At 34.7% G+C, this 13,776-nt stretch overlaps 2 protein-coding genes across 4 annotated transcripts in view; one reads left to right on the top strand and one right to left on the bottom strand.

The window, feature by feature from the left end:
* The window catches only part of LOC136844390 (uncharacterized), a 663,809-nt gene that overhangs the window by 274,674 nt on the left and 375,359 nt on the right, over window positions 1-13,776 (bottom strand). For all 3 annotated transcript variants that reach the window (XM_067113486.1, XM_067113488.1, XM_067113501.1), the window contains one exon: window positions 2,978-3,011. The gene's annotated coding sequence lies outside the window, so the exon portion shown is untranslated. The remainder of the gene's footprint in view (window positions 1-2,977; window positions 3,012-13,776) is intronic.
* The window catches only part of LOC136844207 (uncharacterized), a 42,041-nt gene continuing 36,229 nt past the window's right edge, over window positions 7,965-13,776 (top strand). Inside the window, exons 1-2 of the mRNA XM_067113222.1 lie at window positions 7,965-8,415; window positions 9,046-9,171. Coding sequence (XP_066969323.1) covers window positions 8,273-8,415; window positions 9,046-9,171 — 269 coding nt within the window. The 5' untranslated portion in view covers window positions 7,965-8,272. The remainder of the gene's footprint in view (window positions 8,416-9,045; window positions 9,172-13,776) is intronic.

Here is a 13,776-nt window from a genome sequence, read left to right as displayed (position 1 = left end):
TAACAAAGCCCACAAAAAGTTTTATTGTGAAAGTACCATGGTGAAAGAAACCCCTAAGAATATTCTTAGCTTGCCTTATTTTAGTGGTTTTGAAAACAAAATCATTGTTAAATTCTTTTAATATCAACCTCGTTTTTTCCTATAATAACACACTAAGGAATGATAATAAAAAAGAGTCCCTGAGAAAACAACAACATAATATATAAAATTCCCATGTTTGACTGCCCCTCTTTTATACTGGCCAATCTGTGCAAAGATTTAGATGTGTATTAAGCAACATGGTATTCAGTCAAAACTGGACAAATATCCAATGCTATATTCATTCATTTATGAAAACTCTCACAGGATAACTTAGACAAAGTTCAGTGACTGCCAGATCGAAAGATTTCTCTTCAAGAAATCTTTTGGAGTCTGCTATTATACAGCCTACTTCCAGCTGCAATTTTAACCTTAGTCCTGGCATGTATCATTTGGACAATTGTATTAGAAAAATGTTCAAGAATGACCTAAAAGATAAAATCACTGACTTAATTACAAATTAGTTACCTTATATATATTTTCTATGTATTCATGTTTAATATAATTTTTTATTTGTAAAAATGTTCATCTTGCAAAAATTGTTATTGTTTACAAAAAAAGATAATTATTTTGTTGTACTAACATTTTTTGGTGGTCAGTACCTCCCTGTATAATCTTTTAATTGTCCTGTCACTGCTTCTGGACGGTTGATCCTAATCCTTTCTAAAACCTCTTAAATATTTAACCCTGTTTTGGCAGTTTTACTAATTCTTCAATTGTGTTGGATACCAGGTACATATTTTTTCCTTTGTAATCCCCATCTGTCACTTATATGTAAACTTACTTTTATGTTTCTTCAGTCTGCTTAGTAAAGGACGACAGTCGAAAGGCCTTGTAGCACTCCAGTGTTTCTCATTCCTTTGTAGATTTTGTCTTAATTATATATTCATCACGTTCTATATTTTCGTGATTCAGTTATGCATACATACACATATATATTACATTTTTTTTCTTTTCTGTAAGCCAAATGATCTGGACTGAAATTAACAGCATGACGGTATACCAAATTACTGGGAATCAGCACCCCTATGTAAAAAACAATAAATAAACGTAAAAAATACAAATTTTACATCAATGTCTTATAATACATATAAGTTTTATAACATTCTGCATTTCATGTAAAAACCTAAAACGTATTTTCGGTTTATCAGAGCTCAAACTAATGAAAATGACGGACAATTCGCATTACGTCACCAGCATTTGTAGGTATTCAGTTCTTTTTTTTTTGGTATGTGACCCCAAGGTTTTTGCGTTTTTACATAACAATACTTCATAAGAAGAATAAAGAAGGATGACGGATTTGTTCCACGCACGTAAGCATAAAACTTTACCAGCATTGACCCTAAGAAAAGCTTTTTCGCTTCGAGATGACACGCATTATTTCATCCGATTTGAAAAGTTAAATCTCAGTTTATTTATTTAATGACAAAATTACCGGAGATGTCGGTCAGTTTATCACCTGACGAAAGAAATTTAGCCTCTATCAGATTTTATTTTTTCGACAAGAAGTAAATAATGTAAGTAAAGATCTGAACCTGTTTGAACATAAAAGAAGAAACTGTCTATTTAATCACTATCGAGATCTAATATCTATTTACTGAAATAGTATATTACTAATGAATTTACAGAAAACCATATCGCTTTTTAGATAAGGAGAAAGACAATATGCGCTTGTACCGCCAAGGAAAAATAACCGCGTTCACGAACGTAATTGAAATGCATTTCCATGGCACATGTAAATGAATTTAATTTTCCGTCACTGCTACGTGTCAGCTATTTTTGAAAATGTGATATGAATAAAGTGGAGGTCTCTCGAGTGCGTAAAATATATCAAGGTATACGGGATATGGTGGCGGACGTAACAGCATAAAAATAAATTCCGACTCTGAAGCAACTTTAATTTCTAATTACGTATTTCCAAAATTATGCAACGCTTCCCCGTAAAATCGAAATCATGTTCTTGTTTTCTGTTCAACAGTTTATGCTACAACGAGTAACAAGAAACTCACTTATGTGTATTAGATTCAAGATGAAACAAGTAAAAAATGCGCCGAAACTTCTTCGGTGCAATAGAGTTTCCTGTACAGCATATAATCAAGGCCACTGAAAACAGATCTATCTTTCGGTGGTCTCGGTATAATGCTGTATGAGCCGCGGCCCATGAAACTTTAACAACGGCCAGGTGGTGGCCTGTCCGATATCGTTGCCAGACGCACGATTATAGCTAATTTTAACCTCAAATAAAATCAAAACTACTGAGGCTAGAGGGCTGCAATTTGGTGTGTTTAATGATTGGAGGGTGCATGATCAACATGCCAATTTGCAGCCCTCTAGCCTTGGTAGTCTTTAAGATGTGAGGGCGGACAGAAAAAGTGCGGACGGAGAAGTAGCCTATTCGTCCTACTCCACCACATACATTGGGATTAATATACTAAAAGGTCTTACGTCCAACCAATTACTGAATCCGAGCTAGAAATTGAAACTGAAAATAACCGTGAACAAATCTCGAAATTAAAATGTTATTAGTAAAGAAAAGTATGTTCCTCAAAAAAGTTATATGTCTATGTCATGAATGCCTCATGAAATCAACACTAATTCAGATTCGTTATATATCAATTACATATTTATATCTTTATCTATACATAAAGAAATATACTCCTACACGCACATACCCAGGAACATCATTTTTCGAGGAGACTTTCACAGGAAAAAATACAAGACAAAATCCTTTCCTTATCAAAATATCAGATCTAGTCCCAAAGCCAGTAAACCCCTTTCGGAAAACAACTGGATATAGTTTTCTTAACAGAGCTAAAAAGTCATAAAACGGATTAAAAAAATATACTGACACTGGTGTCAGTTAGTAACCTTCGTAAGAAAAAGGAGGAAATAACCTTACCTTGGTCGTCTGATGTTACTCTAAGCTGAGATTCCTGAAACAAAAAAAGAAAGGGAGGAAATTACTCACAGATACACAACTATTTAGTTCTTTTACGTGAGCTATTTATAACACTTCTGAACTGGAGTCCGTAAAATAGATAAGGACTCTGCACAAAAGTAAAAAAAAAAAAAAGCTAAGAAAACCATATATATTTTGCCTTGTTGAAGACGTTCTCATCAAGTAATTTATTTTTAAACTGGGATAAGACCTGTTACGTTTGTCTTCCTTGGAGTGAATGCAGTTTGTTGATACAAAAATCTTATTCAAATCGACGTAAGTTGATGAAACAATAGAGCCTCCAAAGAACAGAAGCCCCATAGACCTAAATGATCTCGCAGATTTACTCAGCAAACCCAAAGAGCTTTTTACAAGAGACTTGATATTCTTGTAAAATAAATTCGTAAGTTCTAAATGCTGTCCATATGTGAGGTAAGATTTCCAGAAACCTGTAAATTGCGGGAAGCCTCAGAGGAATTCTGGGCGGCAGGGAACAAGCAACATATTCTCCCAAAAGAACTGAACTGCCCAGCCTCATTTCCTAATGCCTGAATTACTATTCTTATCCAGGGTAATAACGTCTATTGGGGTTAATTGAGAGTAAGTACACGATTCCAAAGAAGGCTCAGAAGGAAAGGTAATTTGTGAAGAAGAAGGCCATTTACATAGGACTATTTCTCCAGAAGGGAGGTGTGACAAAGGCAACACAGTGAGCTCCAAAACTTACGCAGATGTTTGTGGCTACTTTTTACCTCAGAAGAACGTTATATATTCCTTTTCAGGTGCCTGGGTAAATTAACTTTTAAAATTATGAATTTTTGCAACAAATGCCGTTAATGATGTGAGGGTCGTTCGCTTGTTAAATCAATCAATAAACCAATTATCATTTCAGCAACCTGACCAATCTCAATCATTCCAAGATTAGAATATCTCCTTTATACTTCATCAAATTTTATGCTCGAAACTATAAGTCTCTACCAGGTGGAGGTCAGCTGGGCCAAAGTTCGAACTGTGTCCCAGCATGGTCAACATCCCCTATCGTACGTCCATTAACAATTTAGGAAAACAAAATAAATTAAGGACAACATGAGATCCATTTTGCAAAACATATACTTTCAAAGCACATAAACTAAACATACTAAGGATTACCTGATGCATTCAATAAGTCCATCAATTTCCCAAACTAAACCTTCATACAAAAAATAGGAACGACTGATGTAATCAGTGAAGATTAAAATTATCACGTGGAAATTTCATTTCACTCATAAATATACAACTGATCAGAAATAGGGATTAATCATCTCCCGTCCTAAAGACAATTGCACTCGGTTTGCAGATTAAATATCTGAAAAACTCGCTGAAGGGTTCCGTAATTTGACACGGGCATTTATTTATTCTCATTGGTACGCATATTCGTGCATACACACACACACACACACACATATATATGTATATATATATATATATATATATATATATATATATATATATGTATATATATGTATGTATGTATGAATGTATATTATCAGCAGACTTTTGCGTGGGTGATGCTAGAAGGGTAAATCCTTTTCGGTCCTGAAGTCTAAGAATATTGCTGACGCTGATATTCACTATTTGGTCCACTAGTAGGTGGCAAGCCGAAGCCAGAGAACCAAGTCCATGGATCTTACAAGAGCAAGCCAACCAATGCATTTCTAGCTACTTATATATATATAGATATATATATATATATATATATATATATATATATATATATATAATATATATATATATATATATATATATATATATATATATAGTATATATATATATATATATATATATATATATATATATATATTATATATATATATATATATATATATATATATATATATATAGTATATATATAGATATATATATAATATATATATATATATATATATATATATATATATATATATATATATATATATATATATATATATATATATATATATATATATATATATATATAAATTATGATTGATAATTATGTAAGAACTTTCTTTTGTCATAGGCAGAACTGAAATTTTAACCTAATAACTATGGCTTCATGAGTACACATCTTAACTCTAAAACACTTAGAGAAAACAAGTAATAACAACAGCTCGTGCTATGCCAAAGAAAAAAAAATACATAGTTTACTGAAAAGACTGAGATTTTCTTCATATGTGAACAGGGAATCAAAGAATAATAAAAAAAATTGCATTTTCTATGGTCAATCCTACTATGCGAACGGCCGATGGAGTGAACAATGCCTGGGTTAATTTCGAACCTAGTTTGAGCCTTTTCTCATTATTTCTAGGAACTTGCAGTCTTTCATCATTAGATAAATGAGCCAAACGGAAACCTTGTTACTCCCGAATAGGAACATCACTTCTAAAGACTTCTTCATTATTATAATACGATAACGTAAGCAGATAAGCAAATACGCACGTACTATATTAATATACAAACACAAATACACACACATATATATGTTTACGTGTATGTGTATATATATATATATAATATATATATATATATATATATATATATATATATATACATATATACATGCTATTTCTCAGGTTCCAACTTCTTTGAGACTTGTATGGCCTAGTGGGCAGCGCCCTTGCCTTTCACCAAAAGACCTGGGTTTGATCCTGATGTGAGTCAGAAATTTATTTCTGTTCCACACGTGATTGTGTGCTGATTATTTTTATATATATACACGTGTGTGCATTATGATGGACCCGTGTTCAAGATACAACACAGTTAAGGGTTAGAACTAGGCAGTCTTTCATGTTTTTTCCTTTTGTAATTACAGTACGCATTATAAATATCCAAGACAAAGTCTCTTTGAAAAAGTTAGTTATCAGTAACTAACACTTGCAATAAAAATACATAAATATTCTTTCAAGGGATTCAGGAGTCACTATTGCGTAAAGAATAAAGTAGCCTTGATAACCTGCAATAGAAATTATGGACATACAAGGTCCTTGTTCAGGTTTAATGTGCTACCTTTTTCAAAATATAAATGCACAGATCATTGACCAGTCATTAAAAACTGCTTGTTTTTCGTGACTTCTGACTCAAAGGAGGGAGAGTCGACAGACCATAGGATTCAAATCTTTATAGTTAGATTTGGCTCTAGCAACACGAATAACAGATGATAAGTCTGAGGGAGAGACTAATTATCTGCAGACCAGGCCATTCAAAATTGCTCGTCAGCTCATCGCCAACAACCACATTTCAAACCACTTAGATAATTTCCAGAGTCCATAATCATCCATAATTAGATTGCATAAGTTTTCCTGTCCACCTAGATTAAAGGCTATTTCGAAATCTTGATTGATGAAGTCGGACGAAGAAGATTCGGGGGCATCTTGTCATTAGGGATACTGGTTCTATTTTTTAAATAAAGAGAATCACAAGAAAACAAAGGAATCCTCTCTTATAAATAACCGATTCTCTGAGAGATTTCGTGGCCCGCAGTTATTTGTTTTTATGTTTATCGACCCCTTCGTCTCACGGCTGCATGACATAACCTGCGTTATTTTCCTTCTGGGTCCAAGGTTACACAAGATTTCATGCACTACTTTGAGAGCCATTTGTGAGAAGACTGTGACCTTCTCAAAAGAACTTTTAATTCATCTTTCACAAGAAAAAGAAAATGACCCGTTGCATTTAGAGAAGACCTAAGTATCACGATTTGTTCATAAAGTTTTCTAAAAGAACTTAATACTTTAGGGGAAAAAGAAATATTTAAATGAAAAAAAATCTAATTGTCATAACTGTTAAAATGCCTTTTGGTTATTTGTCGATTAAAAAAACTAGTCTGCCGAAGCTTACAAGGAAGTATAAAGCAGCATACTCGTTTACAATCATCCCACTATCAGGTATTTAAAAAAAATATATAAGTGGTTAACTGAGCTCGCGGAGGAAAAACGAAAACAGCAATAATTGAAGTAATGACAGTGGTATCATTATTTCATTATTTACCAAGTCAAAAGCAGATCAGTCCAACGATTACATATCACTACGAGAAGAAATAATTTCATGTTGTATTTTCACGGTAAAAAGCGTCTGCTAGACTTAACAGTAAGTAGATGAACACCGCAGCAAGCAAATGACTATAGTTATTGTGTTTTGGATTATTCCTAAGCTCTCTGGATCTTTTTTTTTCTTTGGGTGATCCAACGCAGGAACAAAGCTTAAATTTATTACTGGAATTGCAGCCTTTTTGCTGTTCTCAGATTAGACTGAACGCTCTTTACTTTTCATTAAGGCCGTGCGCATTAAATCGAAGAAGGATATATACGCCATTCATATATGATATATTTTTAAGAGTTATCCAAAAAATATTTATTTTCGAAAGAATGTTTTTTCTTTTTTTATTTATTCTTTGATTACCACATACCTTGAAAAGGGTTAGTATACGTATCCTTTCATATCTGAAAGCTTCCTGTGCAAAATAACTGGAAGAATGAGAGAATTTTTCATAATTTTAGTATTACATATCTTGATAAATTGAATGCATGGCAACATTTCTTATCACAGTTAATACTATCTTCAAATAATCAAGAGAAAGAAACAACTAGATCTTAGTGTTTTCTGGTTTCTAACGTCCGTTCGTTATCGCATATGGTCAAGATGAGGTTCCTAATTAAAAGCTTGCGTGGGTTATAGAACGAAACAAAAATTTGGAAACAAGAGGGAAAAGGGGTTAACAGCGCTTCTCTGGGTTCTCAGAGAGATGAGGATACCAGGGCCTTCTCTTTCCTATATATATATACAGTATATAATATATATATTTCGTGATTCAGTTATCATATATATATATATATATATATATATACATATATATATATATATAGAGAGAGAGAGAGAGAGAGAGAGAGAGAGAGAGAGAGAGAGAGGAGAGAGAGGAGAGAGAGAGGGGGATAAGCACTTTTTGGTAACCATTGTTTGGATGTAAGATAGGTATGATAATGAAAGGTAATGAAATTTCAGTACAGAAGAAATTTATAAAAAAGAAAAAAAAAAAAAAGAGAATTTTAAAATGCTTTACGTTCGAGCAATCATTTTATCGATCGCCTTAAATGTCTTACCGCATTCCGTTATTGTTTATCATTCCGTCACTCAGCATTAATACTTTGTTGAAGTCTATAATGATCACACTCCCACTGGAAATTAACTTTGTTGCTTTAACTTACTTTACAGGAATTACGACTTCTCAATTTAGCCGGAAACATGCTCCGCCACGTAACGGGGTTACGAGGACTCGAGTGTTTGGTCGAACTGAACTTGAGGCGTAACCTAATCAGGACTGTGGCTGACCTTCATTATCTACCTCGCCTAGAAAAAGTCTTCATGGGATACAACGAAATCTACAGGTTAATTACAAAGATGCTCACTGAGACTTTAGCTAAGACTCTTGCACGTGAGGTGCACCAACACTCACTCTCCTCTATAAATGATTAGATTCATGTGAGAACCAACACTCACGAACCTCAACATGCACATACTAATTTGGATAATTACACCGTGTGATTTATTTTTTATATGAACAATGTTACATGAGTTTTACAATGGCAGTGCGTGAGTCATTAATACGCTTGCTGAGAACGGTGAATTTATCTGAAATATAATCCAACCGAAAGAATATCATAATGGTGTTTGGGATTAATTTTAGTCACGTGAAAAGATAAGCGATAACAGTGCTAGGCGACTTAAAAACAAAATTTAAGTTAGAGATATTTTTTTACAGCTTTGCATAATAACTAGACAGAACTTAGCTTCGCGGCATTATGTATCTTTTTAATATGTGAATACATATTCAATGCAGGCGAGGTCGCGAGCACAAAAACTCGATGTACCTCACTTATTATATTTTGTACATTCTTATTTACGATAAATGGTTAAAGGAATATTCTTCTGAACACCTTTGAAGAAATATGCGTTAGGTGGACTCTAGCTCTGGGTAATACCAGGTGGCAGTGATGCGTTTCAATGTGTTTTTCCAGATACGAGGATATCGCGTGTCTCCAGAACTGCCTGAAACTGCGGGAACTGTCCCTGGAGGAGAACCCCATCAGTAGGCAGCCAAACTACTTCCACCATGCCGTCACCAAGTTCTACAGACTCAAAAGGTCAGTGCGTGCACTGTGCAGGTAACACTTGTAAGAGAACGCAACAGTAACCGACCAAGCTTTTTGTATATTGTGGTTGTTAATGAAATTAAGTTTTACTGATTTGGACTGAACTAAAAGCTTAATAGTACATTTCGGAAGGGATACTTATTTACACGATAATCAAGAACAATACCATCCAAACAACATAAAGACCTAGGAAAACGAATACTAATCTAAAATATTTTGATCATAAAGAGGTACGTCTATGAATCTCCAAGTTCTTGGTAATAAAATAGGGGGATATAATTGGCTAAGCTACAGAGTAATTTGGCTAATCTTCTTCGGGGTCCACAATTCAACAGAATTTTCTTTATAGAGAACCAGCATCCCTGTAAAATTAGACTTGTATTAGATTAACAGACTTATATTAGAGTGCAAGACATAAATGTAACAGAAGAGTATATGTAACATTTTTATATAAAAAAAAAACATACCTCATGAGAAGTAAAGAAAAAGCGTTGAGATTATGTCAAGGAAATACGAAAAAAATGTTGCACCTGGAAAACTCATAAGAGAACCTAAATTAAAACCATGAAACTGAAGGAGAAAGGAAACTCTTCATAAGTGTGGCGGCTAAAGGGAGTACGAATGCATTAAAATATGAAAGCGCGGTCTAAGAAGTTGCATCCTCCAGAGGCCTACATGAATCCAACCGCTCAAGCATAAGGCTTTATTATTCTTAATGGAAATATTCATTCAGACATTATGGCAAGCCGACATACGTCTGAGGTTTACTAATAATACATGACTATGTGCGAGCGGTAAGTGTTTTATGCATGCGATGGATTCGTTTTCAATGCCAAAATGATGTCGTGATATAATCATACTGCACAGCATTTTGAGAGCAATTAATGAAGATCAAAATAAGGCAATTTTGCATCCGGATAAAATGTGGTAATAAGAGCATTTTGCGTTATTTTTTGTTACGGTGTGGTGGAATACTCTTAGTACAAACCACTTGCAATGCTTGGAGAACTGTCGCTGCACCAGAAAAGCATTTAATTTCTTATGAAGTTAGGAGCTGATGCCCGCATTAAGATAATTTCTACAGCATTCCTGCTAATGTTTCTTTTTATTGTAACTTTGGTGGCGTGGCTGCTGCAAAGTGAGGACAAAATTAGCTGAATGTGTATCCTTGACCATGAAGGCTTCATAATGAAAAAAAAACCTTCGTAAAAAAAATAATGAATACGTTCATGGTTCTCTCTTATCTCAGTTCCACTAGGCAACGCGGCCTAATTACTCTGCAAGCTCTTCTCTGGCCTCACTGTGGCCGAGTGCCGCTCAGAATAACTTTTATTGTCTGTTGCAGATATTCTTTAAACACAGTAAGGAATCCCTATTTTCTTGGCCCAAGCACTGCAGATAGGGGAGACTACCCTTGCTGCCCCCACCTAAAAAAAGTCAAGCGACCTCCCGTGCGGTGGCTAAACCGTAGTTTCCACATTTTCCTAAGGCTTGGTGTTCTCCCAAACAGGCGTTTTTTAGAATCAGAGTCAACTACTTCATAGCCTTAGGCCCGAGAAGCATGAATTAAGTCATGTGAGCGACTTCGTCACATTAGTTACTACATACTTCTTGTGGCTCGGTATCCTCTAATTACGAAGAAGCCAGTTCGACAGTTCCTGAAGGCAGAAACAAACTACCCTGATGGTTTAAGAAGTTATTCTTTTACATTTGGGTGGCGGGAGGTATAAAAGCTTACCTTTCTCTCCAAACAATTTCCTTGGTCTGTAAATTGTCAACACACATTAGAAGTTTAGCCAAGCGCCAGATTTATTGGGCACAACTAACATGAGATGACAGTACCATACATTGCTCCTAAGAATACATTTCTAAAAGAAATTTTAATTATCTTGCCGATAAAATCCCAAGAAATCAATAACTTTTGAATTTCCGGTACTTTTCCCGGCTCTACTTAAACCAATGATGCCCTTGGAAGATAAAGGAACCGATGTACCAGGCATTTATAATTTTGTTACACATAGTTATAATTTACTTGGAAGATAAAGTTCTCCTATTACAAGGAAAAAAGATGTTATTCTGATTTTGTCCCACCGGAAAAACTTTCTTCCTTTGGAAAGACAGTTTTTAAAAAGTTTCGTAAAGCCAGCTTTCCTCCTGTTTACTCCTCTTCAAAACGTATTCGCTTTATCGTTTTTGGAATATATCTCAGTTATCATCCGGAAAAATTGACTGCGGACGAGAGGTACGCGATGGAGCCAAAATTTAACAGGTTATATTTCAGATCTTAGAAGGAAAGGCCACTGAAGGCCAAAACCACAAACACTATTTGGCTAGTGCTGAGAACATTCAGTTGCTCCAAAAATCATAACAGCAACACTAATATTTGTAAAAGGTAGCGTATAACATCAATTTTATGTCATGCTATACAAAGAACTCTGCGGATTCAACATAACACCACAAATCCCCTGAGATTAATCAGAGGAATGTAATATGAATGCATGCATGTGGGTAAAATCGTTCATTTTCACAACGTCGCCAAAGGATGAGTCAAGTGTATTTTGCATGCAAGGAAGTTTGGATTCAGAATCTATCATCAGAGCTGGGAATTTTTGTTCCTAATGTTACGTCGGGGCATAATTCCTCGCTACACAAAAACACTTTAATCTTTTCTATCATTATACATAAGGTGCTATTGACATTTAAAAAATAACAGATTCTTAATATACCGACTGCATAAATTTTTGTTCTTCAGCAATGGTAATTTTTTTTTTTTTTTACAAAATTTAAATATTTTGATTTTCGAAGCAGAATTGCAGTTTTATGCTATTCATGCCAACACGGGCTCCTGTTCAGTAAGGGTCCCGTCAGTTTTGTGTTTGAGGTAGGCTCTTCTGTCGAAAACTGGACTTCGAACAAATTCCATCTTCCACGTCATACGTAAATTGTTCTTTCGACTTAATAAACTGCGATGTTTTAATCCCTGTAGTTTGATATGGCAACCAGTGACGAATTACAATTATCATCAAGCGGTTCTTACAGAAAATGCTGTGTGTTCACGAGTTGTAAAGATGTTTAGATGATCACTGACTAGCTGACGAGACTTACAAAGCGAATACTGCCGGAATGAGGCCGCGAATCAATTATTGCGATATATTCAGATCAAGTTCCAATAAAAAAAGAGCGAATAAAGTGCGGACGTCAGTATTGGCGCTCACAGCAAAATAAAAAACCAGCCATTTGATGATGCAATTAAAAGTTCATGAACTAATTATCCTGCTTAAATATGAATGAACTTTAATTTATTTATTAATAATGAAATCAACGCTGAAGTAAAAAGGCTCTCATAGAGAAATGTGAGGCCACTCGCGGAAGACTTACAAAACACCTCACAGTAATGTTGCAATAGGTTTCCTCACAAATACTAGGTAAAAATCGTGTTTTTTAAAAGGAAACCACCGAAGTATAGTTACAAGATTAAACTTGTTTTTAAGAGTTCCATCATAAAACTGAAGTGAAAGTCGTCAAAAGAAAGGGAGTTAAAAGCTATTCGCTGAAAGGCGAGGAAACCGTTACATATTCGCTTAAATTTTTCTCATATGCCCAGAATACAGGATATGACACGATCCAGAATTAAAAGTGTAATTCATTTACTTTAGAAAAACGACGCAAGGATATTCAAGACCACTGACGTAGAAAAAAGAAAGTTTTTAAGAGATATCAAATATTGAACAAGGCGACCAAAATATTTTCAATTATATTGAGAATGTTTACGTTTGGACACTAGCTGAAAATGTTAAAACCAAAATAAGCTTTCAGGAGTAGGGCAAATTTCTTTCTATAATAAACACTCAAGGAAACCTAATACACCAAAATAAAGAAGAGCCAGTTTTCATTAATTTTTACAATGCGCCACTCTCCTCTAATATATAACCTAGCACCGCTGGTGTATCAAGAGACCTTTCCATTCCAACGCCTCTTCCACATCATCTATCCTCAACTTTCTTAGCCTCCCACTCTTTCCTTCTAACAATTCCATTTTTCCAAGTCTTATCATTCCCCTTTCTATGTTCGTGACTAAGCCACCTCAAAATATTTTCACTTCAATCGATTTGCCACTTCTTTACTATCTCTGTATTTTGCAAACTCTCATCCGTTCTCCGTCCAGATATACTATGAAAACAAATATCCATAACAGTTTTCAAATTTTCTCTTTCATTCACAATCAATTTCCAGAATTATTTGTGTATGAATTGATTGATGAATGAGAATAGCAACTACAGTACAATTCTGTCAGCAATCCCTCCATTCACTCTAGTGCTTGCTTACCTGGACATTCGTCTCCGAAACCTTTTGCAGAGAATCTGTAGCCTTCCTTGCGTCACTAATTTTCGGACTCGCCCCTTCTCCATTTCGCCATCATGTGTTACCTTTCCTCCCGAATACCTGTATGCATCATGTGTTACTATTCTTTCACCAGCAATATAACATTCATTGGTCTATTTCCTTGGAGTAGAGATTAGCATTACTTTCAACTTTCTCTACTTACGATATCATATCTTCAGCTCTTGCACCTGTCTCTCCAATTTTTTCTAATCA

This window comes from Macrobrachium rosenbergii, chromosome 12 (genome assembly GCF_040412425.1).
Source record: "Macrobrachium rosenbergii isolate ZJJX-2024 chromosome 12, ASM4041242v1, whole genome shotgun sequence".
Classification (NCBI taxonomy): domain Eukaryota; kingdom Metazoa; phylum Arthropoda; class Malacostraca; order Decapoda; family Palaemonidae; genus Macrobrachium; species Macrobrachium rosenbergii.
This window is presented reverse-complemented; position numbering and strand designations above follow the sequence as displayed.